Here is a 16963-nt window from a genome sequence, read left to right as displayed (position 1 = left end):
TCAGAAATGAAAGCTATAGCTCTGGATTTTTAAGTGTTAGAGCTCTTGGATCCAAATTAAAGAATTAATATGCATATTATTTGGCCTTCTGTGTTGTATCCAAAATGAACCAGTGTCATAAAATATCAAGCTGGCTTCTAAGCTACATGTCCCAGACTTGTAGACATATATAGTGCTGGATACCTGAAACATCTTCCTGCAGCATCAGTTCTTCTTCAGTTTTTGAAAGGAAGAGAGGGTTTTGCCTTTTTGTGCTCTTAAGATTTTGGTCATATATGCCCAAACAAAATCAGAAACAGTCTGTGTTTTTTCATGAGAATCTTGAAAGCTGAGAAATATTATGAGCAGTTTATAATGAGAAGTATTGGTACTTTCTGTATTATTGGAAAACCAGTAACCTTAATCATGCTTCTGCTTTGAGAAAAGAGTTTGCTTACCTCATGCTAACCAAGGCCCACCGGACTACCAGATTGGAGCCGGTGGGATGGATGATTTCTGCGCAAGTCCAGCAAGGCCCACATGATCGATGGGTCACTCTCTCCAATCTGTTGTTTGATTTTAGTTGGTTGGGTTCCCCCCACCACCACCAACCCCCAGCACCCTGCCACTTTTGTTTGTCAGGCCACACCTCATGCCATGTGGAATCTCAGTTACCTGACCAGGGATTGAACCCCTACACCCTGTGCCGGAAGTGCAGATTGTTAACCACCTGACCTCCGGAGTCCCTGTCCTGCCACTTTTAATTACAGACAATGAAAATTGGCTCCCACCAATCAGTGAACTTTTAAAAATTGCACTTGATCAGATGTGTTACAGATATGCAGATGAGTAGTTCTTCCTGACATGATGAATTCCCCATTCACACAGAAATGATTTTTCTTGTTTCCCTTGTCATTCTATATTTAGTCTTACGTCTATAGTAGTTTTGTGTTATATTTTCAACTGGTAAAAAAGATCAGCAGTTAAAAAGATGAAGTTTGGTGTACAAGTTTGAAAGCAGGGGAAATATCCTAATAAGAGGGAAGTTCAGAGCAAGCTGTAATCAGCAGTAGCTGTGGGTGTCCCTGGTGTGCCCTTAGATGCCTCTGACAGCAAAGTGGGGTGATAATTCTGTCCTGTCCACAGCTAGTGACTTGAAAAGCAGCAATCTAAAAAGCACAGAGTATACAGATACACTGGAATCAGTGGCTCAGGTGGTCACAAAGAGTTGGATAAGACTGAGTGAACTGATACAGATACTCTTTAAATGTAGGTGTTGTTATTATAGAATAAGCATAATTAGCTACATAATATGGAAGGAAAGAGCTTCCCTGGTGCCTTAGCTGGTAAAGAATCCGCCTGCCATGTGGAAGACTGAGGAAAACCCTGAACAGTAACTGCCTGAAACTGTACTCTTGTTGTCATTTAGAAACAAGCCATACAAATTTTGAAAGGAAATTTCCAGAATTTTTTACAATTAAGTGGAAATCTTGGCTAGAAGAAGAATAGTAAAAAGCATAATGAAGTGAGCAAGGTCAAGGTTGATTTATAAAACTCCGTAGAAGGTAAAGCTCACATACTAGAAGATTTAATAGAAACTTGAACTGTATAGATTTGGCCAAATTTGCTTAAGGTCAAAAAATGAGGCAGTCATTTAAAAATTAGTTTTAAAATGCTTTAAAAAGGCCCTTTCAAATTACAAATTTAAATGTATCCCAAGGACATACATAGACACCACCTGAAAGACTGTTACTGACCCTCACTTTTACCATAGAGTCGATTGTAAAATATGAACATCAGCGAAGTAACTATACTATTAGTCTTTGGACTATTTGTGTATCTGTGAAGACAATAATTTATAAAATCCTTGAAGGTTGGGAGTTCCCTGGTGGCTTAGTGGTTAGGATTCTGGGCTTTCACTGCCATGGCCCGAGTTCAATCCCTGGTCAAAGAACTAAGATCCTGGCAAGCAGTGCAGTGCAGCCAAAAATAAAGAGATATTTGATGGTTAAAAAAAAAAAAAAAAAAAAACCTGAGAGTTTTTCAATAATGTATGTGATTTTTTTTTCCCAATATGGTATTTATAATAGGGGCTTGGGGTAGGATTATGCATGATCAGATAAGCTAGGTAGCCATAAGGAGCAGGGCTTACATATTAAATACATCCTGAATATACCTTCGCCTACTACATTACTTCCCCAGAATTCCTTACCTTAAAAACTTAGCTTCCAGATTTTCTTATTGTGTTCAACAGAATGGTAAACATGGTAATATTTTAGAGGGAGTATAAAATTGAACCATAAAAATAACTTTTCAGGTTTATAGAAACATCAAAGGTAACTTTGCTCTGTGACCAGATTGGTTGGATTTATCCAGAGAAGGTGATAGAGACTTCAAGATCAGGTTTTCTCTTTCATGGGAGTATAAACGTACACCCTACACCACCACTGCCACCTCTCACCCTAGTATCTAAAAGACTTTTATTTTTTTTTGCAGTTTCTAGCATAGATAACTTGTTTATTCATGGCCCCACTCATTGATTCATCCTCAGAAGCAGAGGCAGCCTGCCAGATCCCTGGGTGCTTTGGAGCACTGACAGATGGGAACAAGCAAGGAGGGAATGAAGAGGGGAGCCTAAGGTTGTTTATTGCCCGACTGCTAACCATGCTTCCCAGCCACATGTGTTGCTTAGACACACCACTTGATCATTCATATCATAACAAAGGAGAAGCTCCCAAAGTTGACCTAAGTAACAGATATTTTTCTAAGGATGAACACTTAGTCAAGACAAAACCCTGTATGTTTTCACTGCAAATGACAAAGCTACAATGAAAGTGAAGGTTGAGAGGTGGTGGATGTAAACAATTGATTGATCATGGGGAGTTGTGTGCTATGTGGGACTTGGTTTATTTACATGGAATTTACACCGTTATCAACATCATATCAGATTTACTGTCCTCTGATTAGCAAAAGACTAATGAGTAAATCAGAGAAACTAATTCTACCACCTGGCACGAGCATCATGATCTCCCCGCAAGAAGCAAGATGTATTGAAACTTCTACCAACAGAAGCCTGAAATCACCACACAGGCCACCTTTTAGAAAATCATCTAGGTTTCACTTCTTAGCAATTACTTAGCTAAAATTTTACTTAGTGAATTTTTTTCTTTTTGTATGTACATTTTAAGTCTGGGTTCTCAAAATATGATATAATACAAAAAAGAAAATAAAAATTGCTTAGAATACTGAACCTAATAATGTGCAGCATCAGAAAATTCAGCCTAGTTTCTAGAAAGGGGTAAGTTGAATTCATCCAACACATTTATGTTAAATAGAAGGCACTTTTTTGGTCCTTATGGGAAGTAAAAATATTTTAAATCAAAAATATCTATTATGGAGCAGCATGAAGAATGAGGGTGAATTTTTAATATTAATATGAGATTTTAAAGAAATGTTTACAGTTGGAGAGCTTTAGGCTATTCACTGTTACTTTGCTGTAGAAGACTTATGTTGAAAAGTTTTTGAGAAAGATGGTTTAAATATGCGAGAAGATTAAATTGGTTGGTTGAAGACGTAATACTAAAGGAATTAAAACACACTCCTTCCCTCCCTTTTATGTCACTGTTACCCTGTCACTGATATAAACCTCTCAGTTCCCACCTCTTCCATGAAGCCTTCAGGCTCACCTGGGCTCAGAGCAGGCTGTGGCGTGCTCCGAATTGCTATTAGGCCATAGTAGACACTTCCTGACCAAGGTCATGGTCATGTTATTTAGAGACTTTGACTATGGCATGGCTAAGAGTTCTTCAGTGCAAAAAAAAAAATGGCTTAGCTCCAGAAGGGATCCAGAGGCTGTTTTGTTTTGTACTCTGGCACAATATATTCACTTGCTTGTAGCATCACTCATTGATTTCTGACTAAAAGCATTGTCAGTCTATCCATCATTTTGTTGAGTGATGGAAACAGGTGATGGAGATGGTGGGGTTAATTGCCCCACTAAAGAGGCTGTCCCCACCTTGGCACCTTTTCCATGTATGTTTGCTTCACCTCCTACTACCTGTAAAACATTTCCCCAGTTGCCAGCCAGGCCCTAGTCTTATCAGGCCAAGAAGCCTGAGACCCTCTTCACACTAAGTGGGCCTTTTGAGTCCCTTAGACTGACTCAGAGTCCAGTAGGCCTCCACTCAGGTCAGGCCTGGTTCTTGTGGACTGCCTAAAAGGCACTGCGGTAAAAAGTTGCCTCAGCTGAACATGTCTTTCCTTTCTCCCCCACAGACATAACCAGTGCAGTGCAATCCAAGCGAAGAAAATCCAAGTAGACAAGCTGGACGACGACTTGATATTTGTAAATGTGTGTGAATTTTACAAAAAGCAATTTTGAGCTGTGACTTTTTAAAAATCCATTTCTGTACAGTTAGTTATTTTAATAACGTGGTCCTTTTCCTAGTCCCTGCGGCCTGTTTCGTAAAGTGCAATGGGGAAAGCAGAGTTGTTGAACCATTTTGGTGTTGCAAGAGGAAGTTCAAGGTTTCTAAAATGTTGCCATGTATTGAGAGGAGCTAATGCGATTATGTTATTAGTTTTCACATTTCCTAAGCAGCCTAGAGTACAGGGTGAGCATTTTTAGATCTCTAATGATGTATTGTGCCGTGGAAGTACTGTGTGTGAATAGCAGTAGTAGGGCAACAGGGAATCTTCTCATTTGGAAATGTTGTAAATAATTTTATTATATAGTGTTTTGGATGTATTTGTTGTAGAAATGGACCAGTGAATAAAGAGAATCTAAGGGTTTGTACAATGTGAAATACTGAATGTGTTAAATAAATGTCTTTTGTCCTAGAACATAAACGTATGTTATTGGTAAGGGATTATTGGGTAAGCAGGCTCTTTCTTTGGACCATAAGTGAATAGGAACAGCCTTCTTTGTGAATTAGAATTCCATCTTGTCCTCGTTGCACTTGAGATGCCTGTCTGGGAAGTTGTGGGAAATGAACATACTTGTGCACTCAGCTCATTCCTTGGCTTTGGAAAATTAGCTCTTTTTAGCACTGTACCAGGCACTTTGATATTGGTCAGATTTCCTTTGGTTGAAAACAACAGAATCAACTTAGGATCAAAGTCACCCAGGATCATCTAGAAACAGGAAGCAATCAGCAAATCAGATGGCACTTTTCTCTACCTCTTTCATCTGCTTCTCCATGCGCATGATTGCTCCAAAACAAGCATGTGTACACCTCCTCCATTCAAGAGAGAAGCCCAGACCGACCAGCAAGAGTTTTTGTAACAGCATCAAGAATCTAGCCCAGTTTAGGTCAGGTTTCTAACTTCAGTCCATATCTGAGGTTAGATGGAGCAGCTCCCAAATAAAAGTGGTCATTTTGCATTATGTAGTTCAGAGAGAGATACCCACTGTGTTCCACTCTTTGGCTGCTCTGTTTTTAATTTATATCACCATGGCTTGGGATGACTTATGAACATGCCTAGGTTTCTCCCTTTCCTGGCTCTGTCCTGACATTAAAAATCGTGGTCTCTACACCAGCTGCTTCTGCCCCTCTCCTACCCCCAGCGTTCAGGGGACATCAGTGCTTGAGGTCTTGTCTTTATCTTCTTCTGGGCCCCAGCCTTCTGCTGTGTCTCCTATAGCTAGACATATACTCCATCCCTTCCCCTGCAGTGGCTCCATAACCCAGTGCCTGAGACCAAAAGAGTGAATTGCTGAGTCTCATGTTCTTATTCTCATTTTTTGAAATGTGTCTTGCATTATAAAAGTAGTTTTCTCTAAAAGTAGTTATTTCTAAGTCACACCACATTGTCTGGCTCTGTCACCAGCAAGCTCATCTATCCTTTTCCTCCCCTGTGTGACACACACACAACCAGAACCAAACCCAGCCTTATAATAACACACCATGTCAATACTGTGTTTGAGATTGCAAAGTACTTCTCCAACTTTAGCTCTACTCAGGAAGAAAGCATAATGTGCTTTAAATAGATTTTTATTTGTTTTTCTTTATATTAACTTTTTCTCCCATAGAGGAATAACATTACAGTCTAACAATCAGAATCCTGTTACACACATCCACAGGCATGCCACGTGACCAGGCTGAGGGGGTTGTGTCCTCGAGTCTGCAACATGTCACAACATGGTCAACCAGAGTCTCCTCTTTTCAGCCGGTCTCAACACAAAACACCCAAGAGGGATGCACTCATCTTACTGGTTCCACCTGGAACCAGGGGGCAGGGCAAGAGGAAAGGTACACGGGGCCATGTTATGTCTGCCTTCAGTCCCCTCACAGAAAGCCACATGGATCTGAGGAGTCATCCAGGAGCTCTGGTGGGGTCCTCATTGTACCTGACATCATGTGTCAGAGCAGACTACCAGGGTTCCAGACAGGGGTCAGGGAGCAAGCATACTCCAAAACAGCAGCACACTGCATTCATACACACGCAGTACCCTGGTGGGGCCAGACTGGCAAGAGCTGGAAACGACACCCAGCTTGAAGAGAGCTGTATTGGGGAATTACTGGAAGTTGTCCTTTAATGTAACTGGGACACACTCTAGAAATGGGTCCCTCTCACATAACTGAGTTTTGGCAAAGCGCTGGTACTGCTGACATGAAGTAATACAGTCTGGAACAGACTTCTCCAGGGTCTCTGAAAACATCATAAGGACAGACTCTCTAACCTCCTCCTGTCTGAGGTTGCATAGGACTTTGTGAGTTCTGGTTCCCTCATGTATTCAAGTTCTGTGGTTTAAAAAAAAATCCTGAAGCATGCTCAAGGTGAAAGGCACATACACAGTCAGTACAGTATGACGAGGTCTGATGCTTCAGGAGTCAGACTAACAGGAAGACCAACTAGTGTTGGTTCTTAGAGATCTATACACAATTAAAATATTGCCACACTCAAATGCTACAGAAATCTATAGGAAAGTAAAAAAATATGAGCCTTGCAACCAGCTAGGTGATGATATTGGAGGGTTCTAAAACTACAGGAGCCTTACAGAATTATGGGTAAGGTAGGGGCCTTCCAAAACTGGAGGCAAATGCTCTAACTCACTTTTCCCCCACAGAAGGGTTGTGAACAGCACTGCCCAGAACTGAGCCTAAGCTCCAGCTGGCAGCAAAAGAGTAGGCAAGAAGTGCTGGAGGGAGTTTCAGCTCTTGGAAATGCTGAAGACCCTAAGCTGGCTGTGATGTAACCAAGGAGTAGCTGGAAGAATCAGAGACTAGGTTGTAACCTTGGGGAGAGGGGCAAGGCTGTCAACTACTGGAGCCCTGGTAGACCAGTGTGGGGACTTTGAACTGCTTTTATATTGTAAATGTGGCTTATTCCCTTGCGTATGAGACCCCAACAGGGCTTCCTCTGTCCCCTTCCCAACATCTGTAGGGCTACCCCCTCCCTTATCCATACAACCCCCATGAGGCCTAGGGTTAGCAGGTCAGGGAGGGCAGCTGCCTTTGCCCTCATGGAACTGCAGAGTTTTCTCTAAACTTCAGCTTGGCCACGAGGCCTAGAAACCTAGAACTGGAGTGAGGGGGAAGACCTATGTTAATATGTAACAAGAAATATTAAAAGTTTCAAGGAAGAAAGAGCACACACTAGAAAAGGACAGTTAGAAAAAGGAAAGGAGAAGCAACTCGGGGCATCCCAAGAGGCTGTTGCTGGTGTCTGAGCCCAAAATTCAATCCTGCCGTGAGAAGGAGAAAGCTGACTGACCTGTCCCCTGTGTCTCATCCAGGTATCCAGGTCCCCTCTCCCATGTACTTACGGGAGGAGAAGGGAAGAGAAAACCCTAGGGTACCTATTTCTCCCCAGCAGCCTAGAAAGGGAGAGAGCCCTGGGAAAGAAAATGAAGAGAGCCCTCCTTAAAGGCCCTGAACCTGGGCAGGGACTATGGGGATTGGACCAGTGGGGCTCCTGGCCTCCTACCCGGGACTGTTTATTAGCCATCCTGGCAGAGTGTGAAATACCAGGCCAGAGGCAAGATAAAGGCTGCACTGCCATTCTTGGGATGGCTTCACCCCACAGCTTGTCCTACCCAGCATCACCATTCTGCATTCTTATTCTGGGGTGTGTCCTTCCCCTGCCTAGAATCCCTCCAGCCTGCATCTCTCCTAAGCTAGTTCTAGCACCTTGGGCATAGGAACAGATATCTAGGATGGCAGGGCTTTGCCCAGCCTTTACTGCTAAGTTGACATGTTGAAAGTAAGGGCAGCAAGGTACTAACTAAGCCCTTCAGACACGGATCTGCAGAGGGTTTGATTTCAGGAAGAGATTTGGGAGGTGAATTATAGAAAAGGGATGAGGGAGTAGACTCCAGGCTCCAGCTTGAGAGCAAGGCCTGGCCTCTCTGAGCAAGCACAGTGTGAGCCCCTATTGTGCCCTGCTCCCTACAGCATCTCAACCCGCCTGACCTGACTACCCTTCCAATAGGTTTCCTCTTTTCCTCGATTCCCTCCACTTTCTCCCACTAACTCACATCTCACAGTCCTTTCCCACATACCTTACCTTTCCATGCCTGAGCAACTTCAGGGAGCCCAGCCTCCAGAGGAGAGGGAAGGGGGAGACTAAAGGCAGAACCCTCTAGTCTCACTGGGAGAATCACTGAGTAATGGAGTAGGAGTGAATGCAGGTCCAGACATTAGATAGAGTGAGGCTTGTAAAGTGGGAGCTGAAGGTAGGAAATGAGCCAGATGAGACTGGAAGAAGACAGTCTCAGAAACAGGAGTGGGTCGGAAATAGAGGACTGGAGGAATGGGGGTGGAGAGTGTCAGAGCAAAGATCCAGAAGGGACACCAGAGAAGGAAAGACTGTCAGTGGGGGAGATGGAGGATTAGATGCCAGACGGGGCCAGAAGGTGAGAGCGGGGCTGGGGGGGCGGGGTTGCGGAGCGGGGTGAGGGGTGTGTTCAGAGGCAGATTAGAGGATCGGAGAAAGGGAAGTAGGGGTGGGAGAGAGGGGCGATCAGCCCACTTCACACACTTAAGAAGGGAGGCTGTGGTATCCAGCCCGAGGTGGGCTGCAGGCGCCCCCTCGATCAGCACACTGGCTGCGGCGGAGGGGCTGGATGGGGTCGGGAGTCAGCGAGGGGTTTGCAGCACGGCCGGGGGAAGCTCAGTAGTTGAACTGGCGCTGGCAGGGCTGGTAGACAAAGCTGCCCTGGTGCTTGGGCCGGCGCGGACGGCTCTCGCGGGCGCGGTTCTGCCTCTGCACCACCTTAGCGCTCAGCGCGTGGCGCTCGGCCCGCTGCCGGGCCCGCTGCAGCCGCCGCGCCTGGCCCGCCTTCTCCAGCAGCGCAGCCCGCGCCGGCAGAGGGGCGGCGTGGTGCAGGGCCCGGGGTTCGCGGCGAGCAGGCGCCAGCTCCCTGCGGGGAGAGACAGTCAGTCAGGGCTGGACAGATCGAGGGGAGTGCTGGCACCTCCCATTTGTCCCCGCACCCTCCTCAAGGTTTAGTCTCTGCTCAGAGGGGGGCGCCCAATGCCTTTCTCGTGGGTACCAGCCCTTCCTCCAAGCCACCCCGAGATGCCTCCTCGGTCCTAGACTCTAAAATGGGTAAATGTGGCCCCGTGAAGGCTCAGCTTCAACTTCCGATTCGACCCTGGCATTCTGTACCCTACCCCCACACTTCCTTAGCTCTGCGGCCTCGCCCTTCCAACCTCAACAGACCCCAAGCGTCTGCTCCAGTCTTTCTCAAGCTCCACCCCAGCCACGAAGCCACGCCTCTCCCAATCTCAAAGGCTCCTTTGCCTTCGGGCCGAGCTACATCCTGGCCCATCCGCCCCGCCGTTTGCCTCGAACACCCGCCTCTAAAGGGTCCTCCCGGGCAGTGCCAGGGGGTTCCTGGGCTCCAAGACACTCCTTTCTAGGCCTCCAGGCTCTGCTCGTGGCCCGCTCACCCGTCGCTAGAGTCTCCGTCAGGCAGGGCAGCTTCATCGTCTTCTGGATGCGGGGAAGGAGGGCCAGGCTCCAGCACTATGGTGCTGCCGGTCACGTAAACGGACATGCTGGGGTGCTCGATGAGGAGGTCCTCCAGGGGGCTGCTCTGGAGGCGGGCAGGCCCGAGTCCAGGCCCCTCTGCAGTAAAACAGGCCGGAGGGGTAACAAACCAGCTTTCATCCATCAAGGAGGGTGCGGGTGGAGGGCGGCCTGCTGGGGCAGCGGCAGCCCCAGGGCTGGGTGGAGCTGTGAAGCTGTCTATGGGTTACGGAAGGAGGGGGCGCAGTGAGGAGACACAGACACACCAGACACACACACACACACACACACACACACACACACACACACACCGGACACAATGGAGACACAAGACACACAGACACATACACACACCGGACACAATGGAGACACAGACACACCACACACACACCCACACACACCCACACACATACCGGACACAATGGGACAGGGAGAGAAAGGGCATCGTTAGTCAGACCCATAGCCCCTCCAGCCACACCCACGGGGCACCCACAAATCTCGACCTGCTGCCCTAGGGCGCTTGAGGTGTGGACTGCAACACCTCTGCCAGGAGAGAGCCCCAGCTTGCATGGGACAGCGCTGTTACCCCTACCTCCAATGCGACTGCTTCAGCCCCAATTTGCCTTGGGAACTCCCCAGTCCCCTAGCAGCTCCCTGCTCATGGCTGGACTATATGCCCTAATGAAAACTTCACAGGCTCAGGAGTCAGTCCTGGCCCCAGACTCACCGGGCAGGTCAATGATGAGCCAGCCATCCACTTCATCTTCCTCAGAGACGAAGGCTTGGGGGCAGTCGGGGTCCTCGGCAGCAGGTGGTGGGGGACTGAAGAAGAGGCTGGTGAGGCGCTGAAGCATGGTGGGGGAGCAAAGAGGCCTGGGGGAGGGGGATGGTCTATGGCAGTGCAGAAACCTGTGAGGTAGAGAGGAGTCAGAGGTACCAGGGACTGCTCTCCCCTCAACTCCTGGCTGGGGATACCTTCCCCAGCACCCAAAACACTGATAAGAGTACAATGGAAATGTGTGGGAAAGCTTTGCCCTGTGCGTGTATGTGTGTGTGTAAACACATTTGTGTGTGTGTGTTGTTTGTTCACTTTCTGCTAAGTCAGCCTGCCTTCAGGCTTTTCTGTTTTTTGTATGACCTTAGAAGTTATTTTGGAGAAGGCAATGGCACCCACTCCAGTACTCTTGCCTGGAAAATCCCATGGATGGAGGAGCCTGGTAGGCTGCAGTTCATGGGGTCCCTAAGAGTCAGATACGACTGAGCGACTTCACCTTCACTTTTCCCTTTCATGCCTTGGAGAAGGAAATGGCAACCCACTCCAGCGTTCTTGCCTGGAGAATCCCAGGGACAGGGGAGCCTGGTGGGCTGCCATCTATGGGGTCGCACAGAGTAGGACACAACTGAATTGACTTAGCAGCAGCAGCAGCAGAAGTTATTTTAACATATCTGTGCTTTAGTTTTCTCATCTGTCAAATGGCAAGAATAATAGTATCCTCCTCTCAGGCCTTAAAGGAATTAAATGAGCTAATAATAGTATCCTCTTCTGGGCTCTCATGAGAATTAAATGAACTAAACACAAAATGCTCAGAACAGTACCTGGATACAGACTAAGCATTCAATAAACTAATCAACTGGTTTATTATTAATAATTGTTAATATGCAAGCTCTAGGACTGATATATAAGACTCTATCAGGGAAGGTCCTCAAAGGACTGTACGTCCAACCTGGACCTTGAAGGGTAAAAACATTTCTCCAGGCAAGGAAGAAATCGCCCAATATTGTGATTATTTATCATCATCATCATCATATAGCTAATATTCATGTGCCAAGTACTGTGTTAAGCCTTTAACCTATTACCTCATGTAATCGTCATAATAACTCTAGGAAATGGATATAATTATTAGCCCTCTTTTACAGGTGAAGAAATTGAGGCTCAGAGGCATAAGATGATTTGCCTAAAATCTTACAGCTAGTAAGACACAGAGAAAGGATTCTAATCCATGCAGATTCCAGATCACTATACTCCATTGCCTTTGCTGGGTATCTGTCTGGGTTAGGCATTTTTAATTTAGTGACCTGGGACCATGGTCCATGTGTATTTTTCTGAACTGAAGGAACTTGGTTTTCATCATGATTCCCTAAACAGCAGTCCTTGACCCCAAAGATTAAGAATCACTACTTGAGGGGACTTCTCTGGTGGTCCAGTGGCTAAGACTCTGCCCTCCCAACTCAGGGGCCCAGGTTCCATCCCTGGTCAGGGAACTAGATCCCACATGCTGCAACTCAGAGTCCACATGCTGCAACTAAAGATCCCACATGCTGCAACAAAGACTGAAGATCCCGAGCGCTGCGACTAAGACCTGGTACAGCCAAAAACAATTTAAAAAGAAAAACAAGAAAAGAACCACTACTTGAGCCTGTGTGGCTTGAAAAGGGCTCACTAGCAGAAATCCCACAGAACAGCTACCATACATAAACCTCAATTGTGTCTGTCAGATGAAGGTCCTATTTCCACAGGCCCTCTTCCCTCATCCCCACTATTTCCAAGCTCCTGCTCAAGGATTGCATCCCCGGTTAGGGAGGAAGATCAGGTTGCCTGGTCCCAGGGAAACAGCAGGTCAGTGGGAGGTGATGATGGAGGGAGAGAGCTATCAGACCCCAAGACCCCTTAAGGATGAGGACTGAGGGTTGGACCAGGACTCAAGCCCTCAATCAGTCCTTCCCTGGCTGAAGATGAGAAAGGAAACTCCCTGCTCCAGGAATGGAAACAGCCTACTTCAGGACTAGACCTGGTTTAGGGGCTGCTGGCCAGGCCCCCTGGATGTCCCTAAAGCTTGACTCTCCTGAAGATAGCCAAGTTTTGCTACTCAGCTACTTGTCACCTTCCTCTAAGGATGTTTCCACACTTTCTATAAAGCTCCCTGGGGATACAGTCACACTTCCATTCCCTGGAGGCATTCTACTCTTATTGCAAACCCACCTGGGGTATTTCTATGGTTGTTGCACATCTTCCAATCCCTGGGTATATTTTTCACACTTGCCACAGAATCACCTAAGCTCTACACCCTGAGAGTATGTATACATTTGCAGACCCCACAGTGAGCTCCAGAAGGAAGTGGTGCCTGGGTGTTGGCCTCCCTGGTGGTAGATTTTTCAGGGATTATGAAAGGTTGGGTCACCCTCAATCAGTGCCCGCCCAGCACAAGCCACATATCCCAGCCCATTTGTAGCCACAGGGAGTTAGTGACTCAGTTACCAAAAATTCAGAGAGTTTGACCCCTCCTGAAGGAAGGGAAAGACTGGGGCCTTGACGAGGCACACCCTGTTTCCAAGGACCTACTGCTTCATCGAGAAAATGGAAAGAAAGTGAACAGGTGTTTCAGAAACCATGATATTCCCCAGCCCACTTTATAAGCTGAGGGTCAGAGGACATAAGTCCGTCCAAAGACACACAGCTAGATGGTGGCAGAACAGGCCTAGCACCAGGTCACTGAGCCTTCGGTCCAAAGTGTACACAGTCAGGAACCCCTCAGTAAACAATCCCCCAAAATATAACGATGCAGGGGAGACGGGGGAAGTCAGACAGGAGTCAGATTTTGATCAAGTCACTGCCCCTCTCAGGGGGCCCTCTGTCCCGCTATAAAAGGGTCTGAGGTTCCTGGCACGGAGATTCATCCTGCATTTACCAGAGCACCCACTGTGTACCAGAGTCTGCTCCAGGCCTCTTCAAATTACAAACCGATTGAGGTAAGGAAGGCTTAGGGCTGGGAAAGCTCCCTGCCCGAGGTCACACAGCAAGTCAGTGACAGAGCCAGAAGTGACAGCCTCACCAGCCAGCCAGTGCCCGCCCCCTCTCATGACCACAGAGGGAGGCTCCCAGAATTTTTCTTTCCCAGCCCTGCCAACTTCCTGGTTCTCACATTCCCAGTTCTGCTCCTGGGAGAACCATTCCCTTTAAAAACTGCAACAGCTGTGCCCGGAATAACACTTGATCCCCAAGCCACCTCTACCCCAGCCCATCTGTGAGCAGAGTCTAGGCTGAGATAGGACTCTTGGTCCAACCCATAGGCCCATCTATTTGGAAAGTCAGAGGCTCTCCTGCTCAGTGTCTGATGCTTCTCTGTGAGCAGAGAGGGGAGCACACGCTTTGTAATCATCAGCACTAGTCCAGGTCAATCCTTTCTAGCTGGCAGCTCTGAGGGTGCAAGGTGAAAGTGATAGTTGCTCAGTTGTGTCCAACTCTTTGTGATCCCATGGACTGTAGCCTGCCAGGCTCCTCTGTCCATGGAATTCTCCAGACAAGAATACTGGAGTGGGTTGTCATTTCCTTCTCCAATGGATCTTCCCGACCCCAGGGATCGAACTCTGGTCTCCTGCATTGCAGACAGATACTTTACCATCTGAGCCACCAGGGTGGGAGTTGAAGGACAGCCAAACAGAAGAACTCTCATCTCCACCCCATCCCAACACTGGCCCGGGAGACACTCTGATGCAGCCATTGACTCACCTTTCTGTGGCCAAAACAGCTGGGAGGCAGTGATTTTACTGGGTTCCAGAACTCTGAGGTACAGAATGAGGATGGGGGCCTCAAAAGGGGACCCAGTCTCCAGAGACCTCCTGGAAAAAGATCCAGGAGTGAGGAAACCTGGCAGCATTATCAAATTTGGATGGGGCTTAGCCCAAGTGGTTGGATGGCATCACCGACTCATGAGTTTGAGTTGGCGATGGACAGGGAGGCCTGGCGTGCTGCAGTCCATGGGGTTGCAAAGAGTCCCACACGACTGAGCGACTGAACTGAACTAACCCAAGTAGAGTCTTAGATGCAAGGAGGATGTGTAACTTGTTATTTGTAATAAGCTTCTACTAGGTATGTGCCAGTGCCTAATGCATCCGCCACTCACGAGGGAGGCATGACTCTAATGAGCTGCACGACCTCGAGTAAGCCACCTCCCCTCTCAGGGCCTCGGTTTCTCCTTCCATGAAATGGGCTCTAAGACCCCTCGTTCGGGGGCGGGGAACGACGTCAGCTAAGGCGCTGCACACAGGTCAGGGATTAGGAGAATGTTATTATGTTAGTCCCAGGGGCGCAGAGCCTGGAGCCAGAGGGAGGAGATTGCACCACCACTTGGCGCTGCCCCAGCGATCTAGAGTTCAAGCTTCAGGGGCTCCTGAACTTCTGACAACCCCCTCCCGCTATCTAGACCCAGTAGCGCCTTCGGAACCTCTCTCAAGTCTCTTCGAACCTCTCTCAGGTGTCAAGGACAAAGTAGAAGATCAGAGGTTTGACCTCAGCTTCTGGGTTAGCCCAGGAAACAAGAGGGCCCTCTGGTCCCGCTGCCTTCAGCGTCCCTCACTCTTGGGCCCAGTTCCGACCCAGCGCCCAACGGGTCACCGGAGGACAAGCGACCCGAGTCGGGAGGGGGTGGGGGGGCGGTGCCGGCCTTGGTGACGTCTCAAAGTCATATGCAAATAGAGAGACGTCACGGTCTACCGGGCGGGGGCAGCCAATCCGAAGCCCAGAATGCAGCCCCGGCAGCCGCCCGCTGAGACTGACAAAGACCCGGGAACTGGGGGCGCGGGGCGTGTCCCGAGGCTCCAGGAGCCCCCCAGGCCAAAGCCGGTGGGAACTCACCTGGGGACTGGGGGCCGTGCGGCGGGCCCAGGTGGCGCTGAGGTAGTTGTGAGGCGGAGCGTCCCGGGATCGGCGGCGGATCACAGGCCCGGCAGCATCGCGGGGGCTGGGTTGGAAGAGAGTCCGGCGCTCAGAGTGACTGCGCTCGCGCGCCGGGCTTTGAGTCTACAGCCGCGGCTGCTGGACTCACCGCACAAATTGGAACGTTCAAACAGCTGATTGTGACGTCACAAAAGGGCCCGCCCGCCTCGCGTCACCGCCCGGCCAAGCGGCGGCCAATCCCAGGCTGCGGATCCCCTCTCCCCGCCTCCTCCGCGGCTAGCCGGCTAGTGGCTCCCTCGCGGGGATCCCAGACTCCCAGGCTAGGGAAGAGGAGGCCTGGAGAAACAACCGCTGGAAGCTTGGACCGCCCTGCCTCTGGGCGACCCACGGACCTCTCTAAGAGGGGGGTTACCACTCGTTCCTACGAGACCCCCATCTTTCTGCACACCCTCCGCATCTGTCAGCTCCCTCACCTCTCCCGCCGCCTCTCTTGTCCTTTCACCTGCATCTTACACTCAAGTCCCTCAGTCTGTACAGTTTTCTCAACTCCACACCACGTTCGTGCACCCTAGCCTCCTCACCACCCGTCTCCCGGCTCTGCCTTTTCTGTCTCCGTTTCTTAGCCGTACACGCTCGCTGCTTTCCCACTCCTTTTTTTTCCTCTGCTGGGCAAGCCTAACAGGTGGGAGACAACCCTCTTCCCTGGTTCCAGGGGGTCGCAGGAAGTATAGACGAGTTGGTTAGGCTGACAGGAAAATTTTGCCAGTAGAACTTGGAGCGGAATTGCTTTGGGCTAAATAAACATTGACCTAGAGAGTACTCTGCACTGGAACGTTTACACATCTTGTGCGTGTGTGTGCTCAATCGTGTCCGACTCTTTTGTGACCCCATGGGCTGTGGCCTGCCAGGCTCCTCTGTCCATGGGATTTCCCAGGCAAGAATACTGGAGTGGGTTGCCATTTCCTTCTCCAGGGGATCTTCCGGATGGAACTTGCCTCTCCTGCATTGGCAGGCAGATTCTTTACCCCTGGCTACCTGGGAAGCCCTTACACACCTTATTTAATCCATATTGCTACTGGGGCTGGACAGAAAAGTGAGAGACAGGGAATGATTGATTGATTATTAGAGTGGGACCCAACTGGGTGACTAAACACCACCACCACCACACAGGGAAACAGATCTCATGGTTAGTATATAGATTCATACTCAGTAATGCATTCAACAACAACTATTGCTGCTGCCAGACCATTAGCTGACATTTCTGAGCACTTACTGAGTGCCAGGCATTGTGCCATACTGCTGTATATGTGTTTTTATTCTTCACAACAACCGAAA

At 48.6% G+C, this 16963-nt stretch overlaps 2 protein-coding genes across 3 annotated transcripts in view; one reads left to right on the top strand and one right to left on the bottom strand.

The window, feature by feature from the left end:
- Positions 1–4774, top strand: part of NCOA6 (nuclear receptor coactivator 6) — a 55081-nt gene extending 50307 nt beyond the window's left edge. Inside the window, exon 13 of the mRNA XM_068987038.1 lies at positions 4255–4774. Within this exon, the coding sequence (XP_068843139.1) occupies positions 4255–4298 (44 nt within the window). The 3' untranslated portion in view covers positions 4299–4774. The remainder of the gene's footprint in view (positions 1–4254) is intronic.
- Positions 4775–5996: 1222 nt separating this feature from the next.
- TP53INP2 (tumor protein p53 inducible nuclear protein 2) lies at positions 5997–15757 on the bottom strand. 2 transcript variants are annotated; one of them, XM_068987072.1, is made up of 5 exons: positions 15587–15757; positions 14462–14571; positions 10682–10863; positions 9876–10173; positions 5997–9343 (listed from the first exon to the last, which is right to left on the bottom strand). In XM_068987072.1, the coding sequence occupies exons 3-5, from the start codon at positions 10806–10808 to the stop codon at positions 9094–9096; spliced, it is 675 nt and encodes a 224-aa protein (XP_068843173.1). In that variant the 5' UTR covers positions 10809–10863; positions 14462–14571; positions 15587–15757; the 3' UTR covers positions 5997–9093. The 2 variants fall into 2 exon arrangements, with proteins under 2 accessions (XP_068843173.1, XP_068843174.1); XM_068987073.1 differs by lacking the exon at positions 14462–14571.
- Between the last annotated feature and the right edge of the window lie 1206 nt (positions 15758–16963).

The sequence above is a fragment of the Capricornis sumatraensis genome, chromosome 15 (genome assembly GCF_032405125.1).
Source record: "Capricornis sumatraensis isolate serow.1 chromosome 15, serow.2, whole genome shotgun sequence".
Lineage (NCBI taxonomy): Eukaryota > Metazoa > Chordata > Mammalia > Artiodactyla > Bovidae > Capricornis > Capricornis sumatraensis.
The sequence above is the reverse complement of the archived record's forward strand: the minus strand, read 5'-3'. Positions and strand labels throughout refer to the sequence as shown.

Excerpts from the sequence above, each read along its gene's own strand:
- TP53INP2 (XM_068987072.1), bottom strand. The coding sequence starts at position 10,808 with ATGCTTCAGCGCCTCACCAGCCTCTTCTTCAGTCCCCCACCACCTGCT. Across the intron at positions 10,174-10,681 it reads GCTCATCATTGACCTGCCCG|ACAGCTTCACAGCTCCACCC; the intron begins GTGAGTCTGGGG and ends CGTAACCCATAG. Across the intron at positions 9,344-9,875 it reads GACGGAGACTCTAGCGACGG|GGAGCTGGCGCCTGCTCGCC; the intron begins GTGAGCGGGCCA and ends CTCTCCCCGCAG.